Source organism: Hippoglossus stenolepis, chromosome 5 (genome assembly GCF_022539355.2).
Source record: "Hippoglossus stenolepis isolate QCI-W04-F060 chromosome 5, HSTE1.2, whole genome shotgun sequence".
In the NCBI taxonomy this organism is placed as follows: domain Eukaryota; kingdom Metazoa; phylum Chordata; class Actinopteri; order Pleuronectiformes; family Pleuronectidae; genus Hippoglossus; species Hippoglossus stenolepis.
In genome coordinates, this window is record NC_061487.1 from 4,134,143 (window position 1) to 4,158,460 (window position 24,318).

A 24,318-nucleotide genomic window follows, 5' to 3' on the forward strand; every position below is an offset into this window, starting at 1 on the left:
AATGTGTACAACCAGACTGTTGCCCTGCAAGGACAAGTGACATATAGTACATTTTTGAGGAGGAGAACCTCCGAAGAAAGTGACGTAATGTAACAATTTATGCACACACATGCTCACATGCATATACAATAAATACATAGTTAGAATAATGTGGAATTCACCACATCAACAAGACACACATAGAATATGTGCTGTGGGTTCATGGGGTCAGGTCAAACCTCTGTCCTCAGACATATCATTGTGTGGAACACCAAGCAGCTGCCTGAGGAAGATGTCTTCCTGTTCAGGTTCCTGTTCAGAGATCTGAAGAATCAGCAGTTATTCTAACAATGTCTGCACGTTGCATGTGTTTAGAGCTCGAAGCAGCCAGACAGCAATAAATCCAAACACCCAGCGAAAAGAAAAGAATTTGGTAAATCAACTCAATAGGTAGAAGAGAACAGTGTGTTCAGCTATAGCAACAATAATAGGCAGGCTTTAAGTGTTGAGAACAATAAACATGTGGCTGTGTCTTTCCAAAACAGGAGGCCTGGAGGAGAAATAGTTAACTGATGTTTTCTGCATCATAATTTATAATTACAGGTGGTTACATTTTCCAAAACTTTACAGAGACAATAAATGCCTGAACTTAAATAACCACTTCTCAAAAAGACTAGTCTCACTAGTAAGCAGAGAAATAGCCTGCAGCTTTATCACATGGCTGCAGAGGACTGGGGTCTTCAGCTGGCATGAGGACTCTCCCGTCTCCAAAGTGACTGGAGGCCAGTACATACGCAGCACAGTGGTGTCAGTCATCACTGAGCTATTGTACTGCTCTGGGGAAGTGACTTTGAGTGTGTTGTGTCTCCACGGCCCCACGCTGAGCTGCCTTTCCATACGGGGCGGGGTGGCGCTCCAACCGGCGCAGAGCGCAGAGCGCACCGTCACCAGCTGCTCTCCCCGCGTCGTCTGCGCGTCTGACAGGACAACATGGGACTGGAGAAGGAGAAATCGGACACTAGTATCATTATGGACGAAGATGAGTTCAACAGATCGATTGAGCCCATTCTGTCGAAGAAGGGGAAAGTTTACGCAGCGGAGCCGGACCGAGATCCAAACGATGTCAACGCGCACTTGAAGGTAAAGTCTGCGCCTTGTGCGGAATGAATTTCAAAGTGAAACCACACAATCAGCAGCTGTTAAGATGAAATAACAACTGTTACAACCAAGGTTACCTGATTGTTTTCATGTAATGAACTCTGAAACTGGCAAACTGCAGCATGAATACCTGGAAGTGGCTCGGTGCGCGTCACTATCACGCACAGTTTCCTTCCTGTACAAGTTTCTATTCTGTATTATTTGTCAGTCTAACATGTCCACAACCTGTGTTTGATCCGAAAGGTCGGGTTTGAAGATGTCGTCGCTGAGCCGCTCTCCGCGCACAGCTTCGACAAAGTGTGGATCGGGAGCCACGCTGCGTTCGAGCTGGTCAAATTCGTCATTTACCGCCTGCTGACCACCCTGCTGGCCGTGCCCATAGCGTTCATCCTCGGGCTGGTGTTCGCGGTGCTCAGCTGCATCCACATCTGGTAGGAAGAGGTTGCTCCCAGCCCGCAGCTCTCTGTGTGCTGCTGCTCGTGTAGCCTGGTCTGTCTGTCACTGTGCCAAATCTTACTCTCAAATGAGATAATGGTTTTCATCAGGAAATACCAGTCAAACATCACGTTAGGTTGGAACAGTGGTGGATGACGGATTTTTCTAAATCAGGGTGCCATTAAGTTGCCACACTTTACACAGAGGGGCACAATGTATGTGGAACACCCATACACACTTCCTGATTCAGTAAGGTGCACAAGGTGCACGCTAAGTCGTTTAGCGTTGGCTCTATCGCTTTGATTTGAAGCATTGATATTGTTTAGCAAGAGTTTAGTTTATTTATTATAGTTTAAGACTAAAAACAGGAGAGGGCGAATTCAAGGGCCAATCTGATTTCAGCTGGGGCCAGTGCCCCCTTCGTCCCACCACTCTATCCACCCCTGTATAGGAACATTAGAATGAGTCGGCCTATTCAGAATTTGGAAAAAAGGTAAACATTAAAATCAAGAGGTCATGAGTTCTAATAAAGATATTATACAGTCTAAATATTTTAGTGATACCAAAATATTAAGTATAAAAAAAAGCAGAATTCATAAAAGAGAGTCAGGGAAATTGTTGACACATAACTTCCAATATATAGCAGCCTATTATTGACCATGAAAGTATAATGATAGTATTTAGTTAAAGTCCTCGATGAGCAGGGAAACACAGGAACATTATGTGACTGTCCCCACGGTCCACTGCTGCACGCCAGCATTATTCTAGCACTTTAGGCAAATATTGACACAAGTTATTTTTACCGTCAACGTCACATGCGGTATGACATTGAAATATTTTGTTTTTAGAATCTTATTTGGATAATTACGTCAGGCTTGTGTCGGCTAAATGTGCTCGCAGAGAGAACCAGGTGCTTCCAGACTTTCAAGCAACATGCGTGCACTATACGTTCCCAACCGCAACCCAAAGAGTCCATTTAGTAACACTTGATGAAACAACATTTTATTCCCCGGGGAAAGTGCACTGTGGAAAGTTGGGAGGAATGTTGAGTTGTGTAGTGGGGGGAAAAGTAATGGAAATAAAAATGGCCCACGTCTTTTACCAGATCGCTGGCATAGTAGCAACTGAAGCCTATTTTCAGACCAGAGTGGGACATTCTTCAGACACAGATAGAAAACTGCAGAGTTACTTTCGCATGACCTTTCACATAGGTGAGGTCACAGGCCTGGGCTGCGTGGCTCCTTCAACCACAGTGTTTGAAGGAGGAAGCCGCCTCACTGATCAATAGAGGACTGAGTGGTGACACTGAGCCGGTCAATACATGTGGAATGTCAGGAAGGGAGATCACACAGAGGCTTATGACACAATTGTTGAAAGAGGTTTTTTAAAAAACATTAAAACAACATTACAGGCAAGATCGTTACAGTTCATGATAAGATAACACAAATATCAGACATGACTTTACGTATGGCAAATATCCATCAAAACAAAATCAAATCAAACCCTCTGATTGGAAAAAATATGTTATTAGTGCAAACTAGTGTAGAGCTCATTCTACTCAAATAGTTCTACAATATACTTTGACTTTTTTTTATAGTTTGTTTGCTGGATGTTGTGCACAGAGCTTTTCATCTGTGGTGCAAAGTTAGAACAACTTTGTGTTCATTCCCCCTGGTTTATGAATCAATTTAGAGTCAATGTTTTTCAAAAAATTAAACTGCAGTTATTTTATTACTGATTATTTGTGTGTTTAAGTTTTCGGTTTACTTAACTGCTGTTAAGTGTACACTGCATGTCGGCTATTTCAGAGGTCTGTTACGAATCAACCGCTACTGTAGTTTATAAGATGAATCATTTGGAAGATATGTGTTCCACATACAGACAGACAGGCATTTGTGAAATTAGTTGGTAGATGCACAAAATAAAAATTCAATACTGGATTATCTGGATCAGTGGTATCAACACAGATGCCAAACAGGCCAAATAAGAAATTATACAGGAAATACTGTAGATGCTGCATATATTAAAGGGCCCATATTGTGTAAAATACATTTTCTGGGCTTTTACAATCCGTAATTCCTTGAAGGGGGTCAGTAGGGACCCTCAAAGTATGAAAACAATCACTCCGCAGACTTTTTCACTCAGTCCATTCTAAGAAATATGTTATCGAAGCGTCTCGTTTCGTACTTCCTCTCCCGTATGAGTCATATGGGTTCGCACTCGTCTCTCAGCCCCACCCAGCCGGTACCAGTCCAGCCTCCGAAACCACCACCACCACCATCACCCCTCCACACCGAACGCGACACAAAGCAGACATGTTGCTGAGCTAGCAGCTTGTTAGCTACCACAGGGTAACAACAACAAACAACACTGAAGAAACACTGCAGCGTGGAGGGATGCAAGGAAGAGAATGTGTCCGTGCACATTCCTCCTAAGAACGTTACTGTTCAAGACCAGCGGTTGCGATTTATGTTTTCTGACGTGCTGTGTCGCTGTGCTCAGTACGGAGTAACGTCTGCGTTACTCCGTACTGAGTCCTGCTGTCAAACTGAAAGACTCTTGAATAAAGATAGTAAAAAAACTATATCTGATTGTCTCATCTTTTAGCATCTGCTCCTTAGTAACCTTTTTTTAACCTTGTCCTGCCAGGTTGGTGATGCCTGTGATCCAGAGCTGCCTGATGCTCCTACCGTCCGTCCAGATTGTGTGGAGGAGTCTGACGGACATGTTCATCACACCGCTCTTCAACAGCATGGGCAAGAGCCTGTCCTCCATTCAAGTCCAAACCACCGAGAACTGATGCAGACAGGAGGAAGAAATGCAGGAGTGAATAATCCAAGTGGTATGAGTTCTTATAAAGTCAAAAATGTAATCCTGGAAATTCCTGTAAAAAAGTGTAACTACTGTAGATGGATATAGTGTCAAGGTTTAATCTGTCAAACATCTTCAGTACACACAATCTTGATTACAGAGTCTCCCTGCAGGTCATGTGCATGGGGAGGAAACCATCTGGGTTGTATATAGTCACATAAACTGAAGCTCTTAACTTAGTGTGACTATTAATTTTGAAATATTAATTATCACAACATTCCTATAACAAGAGACGTCACAGAAAAACAAATGTAGCTTAGATAGCTAGATTTCATGTGACCTGCAAATCAAGAGATGTCAACAGAGCCTCTCCTGTGTATCATGACAGGAACCTAGTGCTGCAGGAACTTTAATTAGATACAACATAACAAGCAGTTATAACAAACACTTAAGACTTTATAAGTATCTCATGTTCACCACCCAAAGCTGAGTTGTTTTCGTTGATTGTGACCAAAAGAAATTCTTGTCATTCCATTATTTTGTGGCTGAGAGAGGAGTGTATTATTGTTCAAGCTAACATACTGCTGCCTTGCTACGAGATGTCATATTTCTGCTTTTTTACATGTATATATTGCAAAGAGTTCAGCTAGAAGTTGAATGTAATGATGTTAATATTAAATGCTGAGACGCAGCTTTTTGCACATTCACAGGCTTATTTTATCTGCTGTGTTGATCTAACAGTGCTTTCGCAATATCAGGCATTTGCTTCCTTAAGGACCTATGTTAGCCTATAAGCTATACGCAGTAGAGTTGTTTTAACATGGATCTATGTAAAATTCTCAGAAGGGTTCTAATTTATTATTTATGCAATCACCAATTCTTGATCGGCAAACATTTGGTGGTGTCAGACACCAAAGAAGTTGAAGAGCTCAGACTCTGGTACATGCATGTTACATTTAGAGGTGCTTTCTGATTGCTACAGAGCTGCGACTACTCGGGCTGGGCTGAGAACCCTACTTCTACAGCCAGGAGGACATTAAAGCTAGGGTTGGAAATTCTGGAAAAGCAGGCTACACTTTGACAAAATACAACCGATATATCCCACCCACTCCCATCGGCCCTCTGGTCAATGCTCAGTCATGAACGTGCACTGACAACTGCTAGAAAACTGCTTTTCTGTGACTTGCTTGCTAACTTCTGACTATCGTCTCAGGCAGGTCGGTTTGTTAGAGACAGGAACACAAGCCACTCATTTCATTCAGTGCGAATTAAATGATTGGTTGTGTTTATTACAGTCCTGCGAGCCATTGATGGCTCTCGGGATGTGAAGAGGATTTCAACAAATACGATAAAAAGTGTTTCTGAAACAAATTGCCAACCCTACCTTTAAGCAGCCACATAATCTTATTTTAACCTCTTTTTGCTGTGGATTTGATAAAGTTGTGTAAAAGCATATACAGTTAAATGGCTCTGAGCTGTACAATCTGAAATGTAGAAGATGATCGATAGAGCAGTGTCTGTTTTGTGCTGATACTGAAATGTGCTTTCTAGAGAGATTTCAACTTTTTGGTGTGTGAACACACCCCTAATAAACAGACATATTTTCTAAGACCACATACTGTATCTGTCTTTGATTATTCAATTGAATGCTACTTATGTGATGGATAAAAATCTGTGCAGCCATAAAAACCTACAATCAACATTTAAAGCAACAAGAGAAAATACACATAACTCTGATTTATTATCCTATTGTTATAGCTAACATGTTAGCAAACAGTTGCCTGTATCCACAGCCAGCAGACACAGAGCAGCACCAACATTCATTCTCCCTTACGTACTCCTGATAAATCAGCAACTAGATGTTTTTATTTGAGGCCCGTCCCCAACTTCTCTGCTGCATGAGAACAGGTTTGATGAGAGTGTTGAGACTGAACTATATTGTAAATGAGCTGCAAAACCAAAAATATTGAGCTAAAAACACAGTAGACCTGCAAAAACGACTGCTAATTCACTGTCGTTTTATTCGATCCAATATATATAACAAGGATGCTGAAAAGTTGCAGGTATGACTGGTCATGGTTAAATGTTCATAGGACGCTTGGCTGTACACCTGCTCTCTAAAACAAAGATCATTGGAGAAAGTGCCATCGCACGTTGCTATTTCAACACCAGGAGGTCAAACAAATTTGAAATTCTGAAAATGTATTTTAAGAAACGCTGTAGAAGACTGCTGCAGTTTTGAAGAAGGAAAACTCAATGCAAAATAATGTTTGCTGAGATTCTTTTTTTTCTCTCAAGCTTTCACACAATGAGTTTCAACCTGTCCACGTCTTTTTCCAGCGTCAGATATTTATCCCATAGCTGAATACCGTGTACAGTTCGAGGTGGATGGCTCCTGAAGATGAAGATGGGATTATCTCTGTATTTAACAGTTACATTTCGCAGTTTTTAAAATTCCAGCTTGTTACTCAGCATTGCACTGTTAGATGAGCTGCTGAACTTCTTCACCAGACAGACCTGTGACACAACAGTGGCAGTGTTTTGTTTCCAGCTGACAGTAGAAGCACAGCAGTTCTGTCAGAGCTTTGAAATCCTTTCACTGGTGTTGGACTAGCGACAAGTTGCCAGCCAATATGCTTGTGTTTAAAGTTCTTTCAATTCAAGGTGAGGTTGTGCAAAAGTGGATCAGAGACACGTGTGTGGCCAAAGCTTTTTCTCTCTTCCACATAACTTGTAGAACTGAGAAACCTCAGATCAGCTATCCTTCAAATGTCATTGATCCATTTTAGACAAATAAATCATAATGTGATTTATCTTTTCACAGTGTGATTTTTTTTTTTACTGTAATTATAAGTTTGTACTATATTCTCTGCGCCAAATCATTTTAACTGCAGCTTTACTCAAAGTGTGGATAAACTCAATGTGGGGCAAATCTATTTTACTTCAACAAACCAAATGTTCTTCATAAATAAAAATAAAGAATTTGTTTTTCCTGAAGCTAAATTGTCTGTGTGTGGCTTCTTTCTGTCAAAGATGATGAGTGTGGTTGGGAGTAGGGACGTGCAGCTGAGTGCCAGAGAAGCCTCATAAATCACTTTGCAGAGATTGCATGAGACACCTCTTATACAAAGATGAGCTGTAGGTTGATGGAACATGACCTGAGGCTTCGCTTTTAGACCTGCAGGCCTGCACAGCATTTCTGCCTCCTGCACTCCACTTACCTCTCTGCACCTCATATTTGTTCCACCTGCAACTCTAATTTGTGTTAGTTGGTGATGTTCGGTATTTAACCTAAAGTCATGTACGATTTCGATTTTGACATAAACTAACTAATAAACTCAACAGGAAAGGTATATGTCAGTGGGATGAAATAGCACCAATAAGCTTGCATTTTGTTTATGCACAATGTGTGAACAGTGCTGTGATAATGACACAACTATTAACTATAGATGTTACTGCACTTTAATGCCATTCAGGACTAAACATGTCCTATAACATTGAGCGGTGATCGGTTCTGATGCACAGAAGTATTTTAGTCAGATAGACATTTGTCTTTTTTCAAATCAACAGACACACAACCATGTTGTCAGCTTCATTATTTTGGGGTGACTCTGCCTCATTGCTGCGATCCTGCTGTGTTCCCCTTCCTTGCTCGTTGCTGCTTAACTTCAGGTGCTTCCTGCAGCTCCTTTTCTTAAGGATCCAGCACCCAGACCGCCGTGGGACCTGTATGCTGCCCAACCTGCTGTCTCACATCAACAGGTGTGCACAGGACACAAGTTGGGAGGACATGTTGCCTGTGAGGGACGACAGAGGGTACACATTCCCCCAATCTTTGTCAAAACTCTAACCGACATTGACTCTCCATGTCCATTAAAAAAAACATTTTTGATATGCAGGTTTATCCTGCAAAGTGTAGTTGCTCTGACCTGCAATGCTGCTTAGGACTGAATGTGCAGCCACTCACTCAGCGCACAACGAAACAAAGTGGTGTGTTGTTTCAAAATATGTAAATTTAAGGGACGTGTGAATGCACTGATGTTGTTTACTTGTTTGTTTCAGCAACAAGTTTCTGCCTTTAAGGAAAAGAGTCCTGACAGAACGCCTGACCTTTGCCCTTCAGCCGTAGACACATACCTATCAAACTAAATTCTACCTACTAATTCAACTGTCTGTCTGTCTTTCTGTCTGTCTGTGGAACCACAACATTCATATCATTGGTGTAATGCTTTATACTAAGCTGAAGTTCAGAGCTTTTGTTTTGAAAAGTTTTGAAATTGGTTCTGAATTTCGTTATGGTTGCTTAACAGACCTCTTAAATATGCAACATGCAGTGTATGTAATATTACAGCAGTATAGTAAATCATTATAAGTTATATATAAACCACATATCTGAACAAGAATAAAGCAGAATTTCATTTTATGAAAAACATTGACTCAAACCAGATAGGATAAATATAGCATTTTCTAGTTATAGTAGTACAACAAATGACTTATATAACTAGAATGACACTCAGTTGAGAACATACCTCCACCAAGGTCAAACAGTCCTCCCGGGAATTATTCTCTGAGGAATCAATGAACATGTTGAAAAATACCAAACACCAAAATCTAACAATGTTTAAAAAGTGAAGAAAATGTCTGGACACAAGTCCTGATCCAGATCTGCATCAAAATGTATTGGGCTCTTCCCCGGTTCATGCATCAACCTCCACCAAATTTTATGAAAATTGGCTGAGAACTTTTTTTTTATCTTGCTGAAAAACAAACAAATAGAGAAAACATGGCTTGAGTCGTTGCTTCTATTAAAACTCTATTAAAACTCTCAGACATGCAACTGTAAGTTCTGACCATTACCTATAGGACGCACATGACGCTCAGCACAACCACCAGACACACTGGGAGCAATAGTCCCCAAAGAGTCCAGCAGCTGACCCTGACCTTTGACCCCTGACCTTGATCCAGACTGGCAGTCAAACAGAACTCCCCAAAGAGTTGAATTATCATTAATATTAATCTAATAAGATGATGGAACAATAATAAAGTGATGCATCAAAAATACCACTACTCTTACAACTGATGACATCTGTCGCTCTCGCTGAAATGGCTATCATATATACCTTTCACTAAGAATCTACTATTAGTAGATTCATCTCCTGGTTACACGTCACTCACTGCTGCGTCTGCGTCTGCTATATAACTGTGATATCAATGACACTCCCCATGCGTCATAGTCAGGGATTTCCATCAGTTGTGTGTCCGCTGAGCCAAACATCGGCAAACGTTCTGTGTACGTTTCACTTTTTTGTTTGTGTTGTTTTTGTTTGAGACAGTAAATCAACATCTACAGCCCTTATCATGCTGCATGAGCTCATCATTATCCCTCTAAATGGTTATTTATTTCGCTCTTGGCCTATCAGTTGTTTTAAAAGAGCAATCACTTCAGCGTACAACGGTGTGAGAGACAAAAACAGGAAACAGAAAAGTTTTTGTTACCCTAACCCTTACCCTTATTATTTAAATCATGCATATGAAGATGTTTGCATGTTAGAAAATGGGACCAGAATCTTTTACAGGATATCTAAAACGTGTTCCTAAATTCTCATAATGCATTTAATACATTTCTTATTTAAAAAAAAAAGAAACTAATGTTTTCACACTCTGGGTGAGGAGGAAAGGGGAAAGTGTTTTTTTGCACTATTACTGGGTTGTTTCAGAGTCGCACCCCCCAGACACACCTAAAACCTGCTCCTATCATCCAGTGGCAGAAAACAGTTGAGTGTGCCAGTGTCTCTCCAAGGTGAGTAGATAGAAGAATGTAAACAGACCAGTGAGACCAGCATGGCTTCACAATTAACCCTGAGAAGCTACAAACAACAGCTGGAGTATACATGTTAAAAATGTCATGAACTGAGCAACTGCATCTATATTTGCTAAAAGATCATTCAGACTGCTTCTAAAAATTCATTTATCTATTTCTCTTACTTCCTCTTACAGCCACGTGAATCTGCCTGTCTCAGACTAAGGTATGGCAAGTATACACACCTTGCCACCCCCAATTAACGCCCACATTTCGCCTAACAAACGGCTCATTTATTCTGCCCTGATCCCCAAATATAGAGATTCCACGCAAGTAGAAACATCCCTGTAGCCTGAGACCGAGTCAGTCTGTCCTCCAGCCGGGCAGGTTCCACAGTTGCTCTCCTCTCTCTGCCCACTTCACAGGTGAACTCCCCGGGCTGCGTTAAAGAGAGGCTCCGCGCTGAGAGGACCAGAGAGGAAACACCGGAGGTTCCCCCTCACAGCCACTGGCATTAAATTCTAGTCGCGTTCAAAGAAAAAAGGGCAGGAATTAAACCACTGAATGTCCTTGAGAGGAGCCCCGGTCCTCTCAGTGTGTTGCCTCCACGCCTCCCTCTCCGCTTCCTATATTGTCTTTCTTGTCTGTTTCAACGCGCTGATCTGCTCAAACCTGAGGGCAGCATGACAGGAGGACTGAAGGACGGCAACACAGAGGAGGTACAGTATGGCTCTCATTTACAGTTGGCACTAGTTTTTAGTGGAGAAGCTGACTCTGGGGAGTCCTTCATCCAGGGACCTTTCATTTACATCCAAGGAGGGAATTTTTGCTGTTTTTCCAAATCCAAATAGCTTATTACCAGTCGTTGTCTTTTTTGACACCTGGTCATGAACGCTTCTCCCACACCAGCTGAGGGAATGTGAAGAGTCATTCAGTGCGCATTAACGTAAGGGTGCGAGGTTTAGCCGGCTAAAATTAACAGAGTACCCGATTCCTGTTTTACGCATCACATCGGGGTCAACTTTTCCGTGCGTAAAAGCGCATAGCAGATTAAACCCGCAAACTTTTCTTTCAACTTTCTAAGACTTTCCAACCACAAACTACGCTCTGTGTAGTGAAGCCATGTGTTGGTGAGCATAAACGAGACGGAGCTTGAAAGATTCACAAAGGACTGAGAGTACGACTGAGAATAATCTTTACGCACACACATTCGAAAGCAACACGGAAACCCAAAAATGTGTTTGTATAAAATGTGAACAAGTCAGTTTATAGGTACAGTTTGTAACTCGTATAAGTTTAAAAATGTCAACATTTCTTTTCTGATTGTGTCTTATGGAAAAAATTGAAGACTATTGGAATATGCGCTTTTACGCACGTCTTAATAATGTTGCCATGCTCGCAGGTACATGTCGGGGAAATAGTTCGCTGTATGGGTGGTGAGGACCCCTTGCGGCTGGTTCGAGGGGTGTGGTGCTTTACGTTCTGTTCATTTAAACCCATCCCTGTTTGTAGGGCAGGCTGGTGACACGCAGCTCCAGTCTCTCTCCCTCTCAGCTCAGCGCACTGCACACTATCCCTCCCTCCTGTTCACTCTATTCTTTCTTCTGCCTCCTCCGGACCCTGACAGGAGTTTCTGCATTCGCCGTTCATCCGAAAACAAGGGAACATATACAAACCCAACAATAAAGACATGGACAACGACAGTCTGAACGAGAAGACGATGGAGGATGTCCACACCAAAGAGATTGACCTGGTCAACCGGGACCCCAAGCACATAAACGACGACGTTGTCAAGGTGAGTCAAACCTGGCTTTTGAGTTTTAAATTTGGATGCAGCGTGTGGCTGCTATCATCTCTCCCTCTGTTTTCCATCGGCGCCTGATACCATAACTTATTCAGAAGACTTGTTGCAGAGTTTGCACTTTATATTTGATAAGTGAATGCGCCTGACAATCACGGTAAAAATATCTCTGGAAAACTGCACCGAAGTCTGTGAGCTGTCAAACTGCTTGTGCGCGCAACCTGCGCATCAGAGGCGCACTCAGTTCTTTTACGCACAGTTGCGCGCTTTGGTTCCATTTGCCCCTATTAGGAAGACGTTTGGCAGAGGTATTAAAAGTCACCAACAATGGACAAACAGTCCACGTGCGTAAACTATCCGTGCGTCATTCTGAGTTGCGGACTTGGATACTTGAACATCCTCTCTCTCACAGAGGAAACATTAACGAGTTTCCTGTTGTTGGAACGCACGTTTCTCACAGTGCTTGCTGCGCACGCCTTGCTTTTGGGACAAGTCGAGTTCTTTCCATAAGAGAGCAGCCTGACCGCACAAATACCGAGCGTTTATTTGGTTTAAAGGAGCTCGAGGGGAGAGTTCACTGCAGCAGAGGAGCGGTGCGCTGCAAGAAGCCACCTGACGCGTCAGCATGGAGGCAGCAGCTGTCTGAGCCCGGCCGCCCTCTGCTCCAGCTGCGGCGGGTTTTCCTCATCAGAGAGGGGTCAAACTTTTCCCTGCGTGTGACAGGAGGGGCTCACTCTTTGAAATGCCCGAACTCTGCCTTATTAAAACAGTGAAACACCCAAGTAGCTGGTAGGCTAAAGGGGATATCCCTCACCACACCCCAGCTCTCCTCCCTTCTTTCCTCCCATTCTGCTCCTCTCCTCCCTCCTCCCTTCCTCCCTTCCTCCCTTCCTCCCTCCCTGCCTTCCTCCCTACATTCCTCTAGTTGCGTCAGGGTAGCAAATATCCATATGGTGCTTTTTATTGGCCACTGTCAGCTTCCAATAGATAAGTCTGATAGTATTGGTTTGTTGGTTGGACCAGGAGTCATGTGTGCAGACTGTCATGGAGATTTCAGTTTGGTGAAGCTTTATTGGTCATTTATATCTTTCACATCTTCAAACTGGGATTTACCACTTGAGCAATGTCTGGAAATCACATGTACCAATAAGTAAATATTGGTGTGACACAGGGATTCACATGAGATAAACATGTGAAAATGTCTTTCACGTGTCATAAATTAAACAAAATGAAATGAAAAGATGGAGGGTACATTTGGCCAGTATTCACCAGTGACCACCAGTTCTACACTCCAGCTCTGTCACAGAGGAGAGTTTGAATAAGCCATTCTCTTCAAAGAGAAGCAAACACAGACATTTGGGGGTATACATTTGTGGCTATAATCTATTTTTTAAAACTCTTCTGAGCATCTTTGAAGAAAATGAACTCCACTCTCTTTTCCCATCTTCTGCTCCTCCTCTCCCCCACTTCTCCCACCACTTTTTCTCTCTCCCCCTCCCAGTTCTCCTCCAGTGTGACTGTGAGTCAGACTCTCCTTCCAGTCTCAGAATAGAATTCAGCTTTATGATTGGCCCACTCCTCTGTAATCAACCGAACAGAGCGCTGGTGAAATGATCTGAAATCACATGCGAGGGCACTGTGGACATTAAAACTGCTGCAAGGAAACTTTGAGACTTTTACAAAGAAGCCAGAGGTGGAAAGTTACTGACTACAAAACGAAGATTTAGTTAATGGCTACAGTTAGTCTTCATAGAAGAAGATTCCAAATAATAATCGTTAAAATATGCAATGTCATAATCCAATGTTAGGATAATTCATATTTATTTGATATAATAATATAACACTGGCAAGTGTTACATACTTCTATAAAAATTAGTTTGACCTGAAATGTGTGAAGTATAGAAAAATAGAATGGTTCATCTACCACAGTTTGTAATAACTGTACGTTACACTGTACACTGTAGATAAAAAACAGTCTATTCTTCTCTTCATGCAGACCTAGTGATCCCCAGCAGCAGTATTTTGAGCTACTTCTGACATAAGTAGATAACTTTATTTTTGTCACGACTAGCCCAAAGGTGCTCACTGCCTCCCCCTGGATTTCAGAACAAATGAGCTCATGGTTTTTACAGCCCGCCGTATACAGTGGCTCTGAGGTGCTCTGAGGTCAGTGAAGCAGCTTTGCCAAGTGGAAGCGTGTGTTTGCTGTGTGTGCCCCAATGAAAAGCACAAGCAGGGAATTCCTTCCAGCAACCCTCCATTCTGCGATCCACTGCGACCACACACACAGACACACACACACACACACACACACACACACACACACACACACACACACACACACACACACACATGCACTGCTCGCATGTAAACATGTGTTGTGTGTATTCAGACACATGCATGTTGAGTGGAAATGCACACACACACACATGCACACACATGTTCATGCACACACTGCATTCTTGAGGGATACACAGTGTTCTCGTGTAGCTGCTGCAGCTGGCCTCAATCACCTGGCCACATCAAACAAGTTCCATTACTGACTCGCATGTGGAGTTCGGTCTGTGAGGAGACGGTTTTTTTTTTCCTCTGGAGGAGTTTTGGGTCTTTATATAGCAGAGAGGAGGGGCTTGAGTAGTCAGTGGTCAGTGGAGTGATAACGCCTCCACTGGAGGAACATTTTTCAATGGGAGTTGTGAGATGTTTGAGCTCCGGCAGCAGATCTAGAGTCCTGACGGTCAAACTGAAGGAATGAAACACTCCCTCTGGCACATTTTTCACATACGGATGTTTAACTGATTATAGATCAGTTGATGTTTCATGAAATTTTCTCCAGTTTTGTTGATTTCTGTGATTTAATCAGGACAAAACGGTATCACACATTCCTCTATGGGCTGAGACATCTGGTGCTTATCAAACCCAGTGAAGAGATTTGTTTCTGTCCAGAGGTTGTACGGATCGGACATAAACTACTGATATATCTCAAAAATTATATATGAAAATATCGTGGGTTGTTTTTTATTTCTGAGAATTACACAAGAATTAGCAAGAAGCAACTCAATTCTTTTAAATGGCTTACCAGGAGTAATATTTTGAATTCATTTGACAATTTTACGTTTGCTTTCGGATCCTTTATATGATATATGACATAAATGTGTCTGAATTAAACTATGGTGGATGGAAAACCACTCCCGTTTAAATAAGTGAGATGTGAGTCTGTGCATCTTATGGTCACATACTTCTATGCTGCTGCCAGTCATCCTAATCTCTCTCCTGACACGAACCAAACATCTAGCCTGACGACCTGATCCCACAATCCAACAGAAGAGGCCATTAACGCAGCACACTCTGACCTGCTCTTCTGCAGACCCACTGTGTCTGTTCAAGCATAGCTGACAGCCTGAAGATGGAGCTCTGGAAATAGAACATGGCCTTATTTACTCAATAGCACTGTTGCCTTGCCGACTGGTCACATGCCGACCCTGAGACGCCATTGTTTCATATCAAACCTCTGACACGACTGCAGAGGTCCATTCTTTGACTCTGAAAGGGGCAGTAAAGACTTTGAACGCTTGTATACAGGACATGCTTACATGAATCTATATCATCACTACTGTTCATCATTCAGTTAGGGCTCTTGAGGGCCCTGCTGTGGCCCACACTGTATCTGCCTCGTTTTGTGAATCCTGCTCCCGATGGACAAACGTACTCACATGTTGCCGAGATTGACATTTCTGGTCTTTATTCCTCAAAGTTTGGCCAAAATCATTGTAAAGAATTTTAACCATCTCCGACATTGTGTTTGCTCAGAATGTTGCCCACACAACTGTATTTAGAAAACTAGAAAGCTTGAAGAAAAATAGCAACAAACAACTTTACTTCATAAAGTTAAAAACGCTCCATCATCCTGCTGTGGTTGTGTTTGTGCCACGCCTGGAGAAGGCTCTCATTTAGTCTGAATCAAAGTTCTGGAAACTGGCGCAGAGTGGCTCCACTTTAAAATTTGTAGCTGTGGAAAAATTAAATGGATACCACACTGGTTTTGTGGCTGCAGTCAGAGAATTATATTATAAGGCTTTAGCGAGCTCTAAGAGTGGGTGCTGTGAGAACAGCTTTATGCTGCTGCTTGGAGGAAAAGAATTGGATTTATGAGCTACTGAAAAAAAAAACATTTGAAGATCTGTTCCTAAGTAAAACATCAAGGCTCAGAGAAATATGACATTCACTATTACATACTTAAGAGAGCATGTTTTATACTGTGCACTCAGTAAATGTATCTGTTGTTGTATATATTGTATATTTATAGTATTAAAATAGGATCCTTACAGGATTGTGAGGCAGATTTCGGGAAACATTTGGACAAAGTTAGCATCATAGTGTCCAATTGTTATGCTACTGTAGCCTAAACTAAGCTAACCAGCTGCTTGGTTCCTAGTTAATATTTAATAGACAAATGTACGAAAGTGAAAAGAAAAACTCAGGATCCGCCTCCTGATCCGGAGCTGCACCAAAATTGACTTCATGACCCATAATCCATCGTTCCACCAAGTTTTGTTGTAATCTGTCAGCAGTTTTTGCATAATCCTGCTAACTAACTAACTAAGTAACAGACAGAAAGAAGTCAGACGAAAACCTTATTGCTGGAAGTAATGAGAACAATCTCTATTTATATTTGAATATATGGAAATAAGACCCTCACATCACTTGTCAATCAAACACTGTGGGCGGTACACTGATGTATGTCAGATGGTTGCCACGCCCATGTTGGTGAGCCTCACTGATCAGACCCAGTGAGCAGATTTCCTCCTGTTTATTCCACACAAACCAGATCACTTCCTGTGCACAGCAGGATTTTTCCTAATAAAGACGTACCACACACTGAGTGTTTAGAGCAGCAAATGTCAAAGCTACTAGGAAGATAATTATTTAGATATATCAAACACTGACATGGTGTTCTCAAACCACCAAGCAGCCGAAGTCCTGACTACGTTTTATGGTCAACATCTGGTCCAGCTGTGGTTATCATTTAGCCTACGAATACATCTACTTTGTCTATTTTCGCTCAAATGCAGCAACGTCTGTTTATCTGTTTAGCTTTTGGCTTTTCAGGAGGTGGATGATTTCAAGACTGAAATCCTTAAATGATTTATCAGAAAGCAAAGCAGATTTCAGGGCGGGGCAGGTGTTGGTGGTTAGACCGTGTACCAGTCACTGCCAGGGGAGATGGAAATTATGCCTGGAATCCCATCATGCATCTCAGCAAACTGACATATCACTGCTGGAACAGTGAGGGAAGCGGCTGGTGTATGTGGAAATACTGAGTTCAGATTGGAGGGACTGTGAAGTCAGTCTGACGGTTTCAACTGCACCATATAAGGACTGTTGACAGATGATTGCCAGTGGATGAAGGCGTGTGAGGAGATAATGATTGGCCTGATGTGTTTGTGGTAGCATGGGGTCTCCTCTTCACACTGATCAGTATGAAGAGAACCGTTTGGTGACGGTTATGTTTTCAGCAGTTTTGTGTTTTGTGGTGTTCAGATGACTTCTTTTGGAGAAAGTAGCTCAACTGACTTCTGTCCATGGGGAGGAAAATCGAATTTCCGACCACAGAGCGGAAGCCTCACATTCCAACCTCTGATGTCACTATCGTCTAAATATTCTCACTATATTAAATCTCTCAGTGGGTTTTTCTTCTTTCTGCCGTCTGGTGGCATGAAAGGCTGATTTGTCCCCCGTGACAGTCATACTTTTTGTCACCAGGGAACCAGCTGCCCTGTGTAATTTTTCTCATGCTTTTTTGAAACTAAACACATGGACTGCAAATAATCTCATGAAAGCCATTCCACCCGTTGCATCTTAACCCAACAACTTGTTTTTATTGACTATTGATTAAGGCTTTAAGGTCTTTAGTCCTGATGGTGAAGTTCACACCTTTTTAACATGGATAATCAATTACAAGCGTTGCTGACTCGGTTGTCTTTGCTTACAGCTGCTGTGCAGTTAAATTCTGTATTTTACAAAGATACAACTGTTGACATGTGTAGGAGAGAAGATATTATTCGATCTGTGTGCTCCTGCAGGCACATGCCTAGTGTATGTGAGTGTTAACATGATATGCTTTATCAGGCATGTTAGTATAGACGAGAATTAAAGCTAATACGGAGCCAAAACGCTCATGTGGACAGAGATTGTTTTTGTCTGAAAAAGTAGTAGTATGGATGTAGCATTAGCAGATAATTGCCTCATCATGCAGGTCTTCAGTCGATAGTTTGCATCGACATCAACTCATTGTGTTTGCCATCATTTTTCACTATTTCTCTTTGTTGGTCTCTTCAGGTGGACTTTGAGGATGTGATCGCTGAGCCCGCAGGGACCTATAGCTTCGACGGTGTGTGGAAAGCCAGCTTCACCACCTTCACCGTCACCAAGTACTGGTGCTACCGACTGCTGACGGCGCTGGTCGGCATCCCCCTGGCGCTGATCTGGGGTATCTTCTTCGCCATCCTGTCCTTCCTGCACATCTGGGCCGTGGTGCCGTGCGTCAAGAGCTACCTGATCGAGATCCACTGTGTCAGCAGGGTCTACTCCATCTGCGTGCACACCTTCTGCGACCCGTTGTTCGAGGCCATGGGCAAGTGCCTCAGCAGCATCCGAGTCCGCCTGTCCAAGGACGTGTAACGTTCCAAAAACAAGAGGAGGAGGAGGATTAACGGAAAGAGGGGGAGGATGGGAGGGCTGGAGAAACACAGATGGAGGGAAAAGAGAAGAAAAAAATAGTAAGACCTCTGGAAAACAAGAGGTGAGACTTTTCCAGAGCTGGGCAGGGGGGATGTTTTGAGGGGAAGAGGCGCGGTCACATGGCACCTGGCACCGCCCTTTCCCGCCAACTGTTTTTTCTCACCAGTGTTGGCGTAACCAAATGGGTGGGCACAAGAAATTAAAGGGTCATCCTACGGGGTTTTTGTTTTTTGTTCCATAGTTTTTTTTAATTCCTCACTGTTAACTTTGTCAAGCAGGCAACCAGGCTCCTTGTGTGTTTTCTGTTAGTTTTATCACATGATGTTAATTCCTTCCATTCTAACTGGTTCTGTGAGGAGCTGATCACTCTGATTGATTCATGTGAAGAGGGGATGCCGCAGTGTATCACTGTCTCCTCCTGCGCTTGTGTGTATTTGCTTTGAAGCCTCTGGACAGGGCAGGATCACAGTGGGGTCAGAGCAGAGAGAAAAAAAGGTTGCTGCCAAATTCTATCCGACTCAGCAAAAACAAAACAAACCTCCACAAGCTGAACAGCACAGCAGTGCCCCTCCCTTTGGCCCCACACGACCTCCAACCCAGCTAAAAACAACTTCCCCTCCCCCCACCTGCCCCTGCCCTCGCCCAGCTTTCCAGCAGTCTGACACACTGAACCTGCCCTCGTTCCTGCATGCACCTGCGTCACCTTGCCCGCAAAACGCGCCGTCCACACCTGCCACGCCACCTGACGATGCAGGAAATGCTTTTGCATCTCAGCTCGCTCCACGCTCAGCACCCGCTTCTTGCCTTCGCCGCCAGCTCCCGACAAAACTTTTCCAGCGCCGGCTTCATCATCACCATCATCCTCATAACTGCATGAGTGTGTGACAGAGAATGTTAGAATTAAAATTTGTTTTTTTTACTCTGAGTTCAACCTTTTCATATTTCAGTGAAGCTCAATGCTTTTTAAATGCACATCATTATAGCTCCACAGTGAATGCTATTTTTTTCCTACACTTTGCAAATGAAGAACTTTCAGGGGTTAGTTTCACTGCCATTGTTTTGATATCCTACATGTACTGTATGGGTGTTTATGCCGAAAATAAGACTTTACGAGCCTCATTCCAGTGCACTAATCTATGGGAAAGTATTGTAAGTGAATAGCACTAATGAATATCTCCTCTCTTTACAACTCATTTGCAAAGCTAGTGGAGTAGTAACTTTTGCACACTTGACACTTACGACGTGCAGTCACGAGTGTGCATGGAGGTTTTTCTTAAGCACTGTGGTACTTGCGCAGGTTAATGCATTGGAATAAAGACAATGTGAGGTGGACTGGTGACTCTGGATGAATTTTTTGTTTGTTATCTGGTCATGATTTTTCGACCCGCCCCAATTGTTTTTTTTTTTGTCCTCTCAATTCCTGTTTTGTTTTCAATCACCCTGACAAGTTTGTTCCGCTACCCCTACTTCTTGACTGTGGACACGATGCTGAAAAGCATCAAACTGGCGCCTCCCACCCCAGGGATGGATATGGTTGGGGTGGGGGGTTAAGTTTTATAGAGACATTAAGCTCGCTTTGACTCCGTCACCTTCAGTCTACCTGCTGTCTTCACACAGGGATGGTAATATCATAGCACCTGTTTCTTGAAATGAGTCTTTTAAGCTCAAAAGGTGATATTTTTTATAAAAAATGATTTTTTTCCTTCTTTGCTTTTACTGTATAATGTAACGCTGTGCACATTAAAATTTAATATAATCCAATGTGCATTTGTTTATGCTTATTTCAAATACTGTCTCATTATGCGGATGGTATTAATCACTAGCATGTGCCTCTCCATTGAAGTCAGATATTAACAGTGGCTTTTTGTTCTTTATTTTTTCATGTGATATTGAGTCATAGAAAATCTAATTGTATAATGATTCACAGTAGTTACTTGGTGACTGCTTTCATTCATCTGTGCTGCAGGAACCAGCCAGTTGAAGCTACTTGTGGAAAAAAGTCCATAAGAATGAAGCAGAAGTGAGAGCAGCTGAAATATAAGTTCCAGCAGCAGCAGCACTCTCCAAGGCCTCTGAAGTATGTGTGTCTGAGTCTGCGAGACCTAATGCCTGTGGTGTTGCTCATAGTCTCTCTCATCCAAGCCTGGCACAACGTTTCCCTGGTTACGTGAGAAACAAATAAAAGTGTTGGGCAACGCTCATGAGACTAAGAGTCAAGGCTCTTCACTGTATTCCAATTCATTTACACAATAAAGCAGGCACATCACTATGCTTCTAGAAACAGGCCTCTCACTATAAACTTTTCAGCAGTAACAGATTGACAATGGAGTCAAGTCAGCTGAACAAAGGTGTGTTGTTTGAATCATTCGAAGGTTACGCTCAAGGACACAACAGAAAAGTGGCACAAGGAAAGTCGGTTAAAGGTTTGTTCAGGATTTTGTCAATTTATGAGCATAAGCTAATAATAGCCTAGCCCTAAACCGCATGGCTAAATGTATATGAACAATTTATTGAACACGTCATTCCAAAACCATAAGCATTGGGAAAAAACCTGTACAATGAGTATCACACTCACAGTCTGAGTTCTACCTCATCCCCAACGTGTTGAATGTAGTTTGAGGGGGTTCTGTGCAGGCCATTTGATTCCATTGTTATGTTGAAGCAGAAAATCTCCAAATGTTCTCACAAACTAGAGAGAACACTGTAGTCCTAAATATAATTGTGTGCATAGTTTAGAGGAGATTTCCAAGGGGCCTGAGGGGTCCACATTCAACCATTAAACCGCTGCAAATAGAATTTTGGCAGCTTTTGCTTTTGGCCATTTCCAGAATCTTCAAAGACTATTCAGCCGCTCTGATGCATATAAAAATATTCCATGTGCTGCACATTAAAGAAGAGCTTTTTGTTGTGACTACCCAATGAATCAACAAACCAGGAAAGATTTAGATTTAGTGTTTAGTAAGTTTCTGTATATCACTGTTATCTTCCAGTATTCATACACATCACATCTGATCCACCATCTTTTTGTGATCAACAATGAAACAAACAAACAAAGAAGTATATCTTTATCATGCAGGTGACATGCTTCATACGATTTGATGATTATATGGGATGGGGCCCAATGGTAGCATATTCACCAGTATGTAAACCAAACAATGTAAATACATTTTAGCAAGGCAAATTTAAATCACAAATAAATAATAAAATGGCAGAATAAGGACAGCAGGTGGTATGAACATCTGGTCGAAAATAGTGGAAAATAATTTTTAAAAAAGAAAAGAAAAGAATTACAATTATAACCTGAAGAGGATTTTGCACATGCTTGATAAAACTACCTCAACAGTCTGACCCCTCAGACTCTCCTACTACAGCTGAACTAGACTCCAACACACAACCTCTGATCGGCTCTGAGGAACCGGAGGGGAAATTTCCAGGGTCTGGAGGTGCAGGACTGGAGGAGCAGACTTAACAGGAGGATGAGAGAACACAGAGACAGCTCTGTTACCTCCACACGCTCGACAGGACTGGACAGTGGCACTTGTGAGCTAATGGCAGTGACCTGGTACAACCTGGGTGAGAAGTTAGCAGCAGCTGCTGGCTCTGCTCAATGCACCTCTGTGTGGTGGTGGTAAGTTTACCTGTTCTGTCAAATATCTGCTAAATCTTTTACAACTGGGGAGGGGGGTTCGTTCCATTTTGCTTTGATGCATGTTTTTATAATTTTCTGTTATTTTGGCTCTTTGAATAATAGAGATCAGATAATCCTTCATTGGTCCCACTATGAGGAAATGTACCATGTTACAGCAGAAAAGAGGGGATAGAGAAATAAACACCCAATAAAAGGTTGAAAATAAGTAAAGAACACAATATGCACATGGAACTATACAAAAAAAGGACATATTTACAAAGGGGGGTCCTCTCTATGGAGGCCGCCATGTTTCTTGTAGTAGCCCAGACTGGACAAACTAAACACCCTTTGAGTTTTTATGAAAACTGAAGGTTACCACAGGTTCTCTCTCATGTTTGGAAGGGGAGGGTGAGGTGAGGGGTATTCAGCTGCAACATGACACTTCACCACTTTATGTCACTAAACTCTACACACTGCAACTTTAACTAGATGATGTTGATGCAGTTAAAATAGAACAAATTATAATTCCACATGCTTTCCCTTTAACCTACATAGAGGACATTCCAGTGTTAAAACGTTTTTTGTAGTTCCTGCTTGGTAAATAGTTCAAGAATCATGTCAACATAAATGAAAAGTTGAAATGAGTGAATTAATGTTCATTGTGGATCAGAGCAAATCTTTTACACTTAAAGTTATGAGATTTTAGATAGGATGCTTAACTCAACTTTTACAATACAACAGTTCCCTCTAGTGGCATAAAGTAACACACGCTTATGTATACCAGATGGCCAATAGTATGTGGACAGCCATACACTACATCTGTATGATATCAGTGAGCATCTGAACAGCCTCCTCTCCTCTGGTTTTAGGTGTTCCCTCAGATTTTGGCTGCACCCAGAGGTCCGACACTGGTGTCAGGTGACAAGGCCTCGCTCACAGTCAGCGTTTCAGTTCAGGTAACGAAGGGGTTGGGGTCAGTCACGACTCTGTGCAGGCAAAGTTCCTTTGTGCACGGTGGGGCATTGTCATGTTGAAACAGGAAAGGCCTTTTACATAACTGTTGCCAGAATGTTTGAAGCACACGATTGTTCAAAACATCATTGTGTGCTGCTGCATATACAGTTCTCCCTGAACTGAAACTAAGGTTGATAGCCCAAGCCATGCGAGGCCCAGTCCAAAACATCACAAACATAAATAACAGATGTGTTCACATCCCTTTCTCATACAGTAATCTCATCAACAATCATCTATCATTTCTTTTTCATGCTTGTGTTATAACAGATGATCACGGTGCCTTTCCATTGAAGGGACAGGAAGTCTTTGTTGTGTCAACCACACCAATAAAACTACAGAGCAGTTATTTAAAGTGACACAATGCGAGATCTGCTCACCGCTATACTCCCCCTACAGGTGGGATGCCTACTTCATTGTCGTAAATATGAGTTGAGGAAACCAGCCAAAGAACCTGAGAAGCCAAAGAACCATGTTGAAAGACAAGGTAAAGATTTGATACAAATATGACGTGCTTGTTTGATGAACTGGACCGCCAACACTCATACACGTAGATTTTCCTGCTTCTGATGATAAAGTAGCAAGTTGACAACACTACTTACACAGCCCAACGTCAATCATTTACAACAGCGCAAGACAAAGCTAACAAGCTACAGTTATGACTTACTTGTCTAAAAACAACCAGGTTGTCATCTGTCCTGCATCCTTTGGCCTCTTTTAGTTCTCGCCAATAAGTGAACTATGCTCTGACATTCATGTCATTCTACTTATCCTTAGTTTGTGTACCATCAAATTATTTTGAAGCTGTTATTTTAAGGTATAAAAACGAGTGTTGCTTTAAATTACTTTTTATGTTGCCATGTTGTATTACATAAACTTGTGAGAGGAGGGGGTTCTGCCTATTTAATGTTAATAAACCTGGGTATACTATCGTGTGTACGTGTTGACTGAATT

At 42.3% G+C, this 24,318-nt stretch overlaps 2 protein-coding genes across 2 annotated transcripts; both read left to right on the forward strand.

The window, feature by feature from the left end:
- Window positions 1-821: 821 nt before the first annotated feature.
- On the forward strand, window positions 822-5,997 carry cav2 (caveolin 2). Its single transcript, XM_035157625.2, has 3 exons — window positions 822-1,119; window positions 1,381-1,568; window positions 4,222-5,997. Exons 1-3 carry the CDS (start codon window positions 970-972, stop codon window positions 4,370-4,372), a joined length of 489 nt encoding a protein of 162 aa, XP_035013516.1. The 5' UTR covers window positions 822-969; the 3' UTR covers window positions 4,373-5,997.
- A 4,528-nt stretch (window positions 5,998-10,525) lies between these two features.
- On the forward strand, window positions 10,526-20,486 carry cav1 (caveolin 1). Its single transcript, XM_035156991.2, has 3 exons — window positions 10,526-10,902; window positions 11,811-11,978; window positions 18,324-20,486. The coding sequence occupies exons 1-3, from the start codon at window positions 10,867-10,869 to the stop codon at window positions 18,663-18,665; spliced, it is 546 nt and encodes a 181-aa protein (XP_035012882.1). The 5' UTR covers window positions 10,526-10,866; the 3' UTR covers window positions 18,666-20,486.
- The last annotated feature ends 3,832 nt before the right edge of the window (window positions 20,487-24,318 follow it).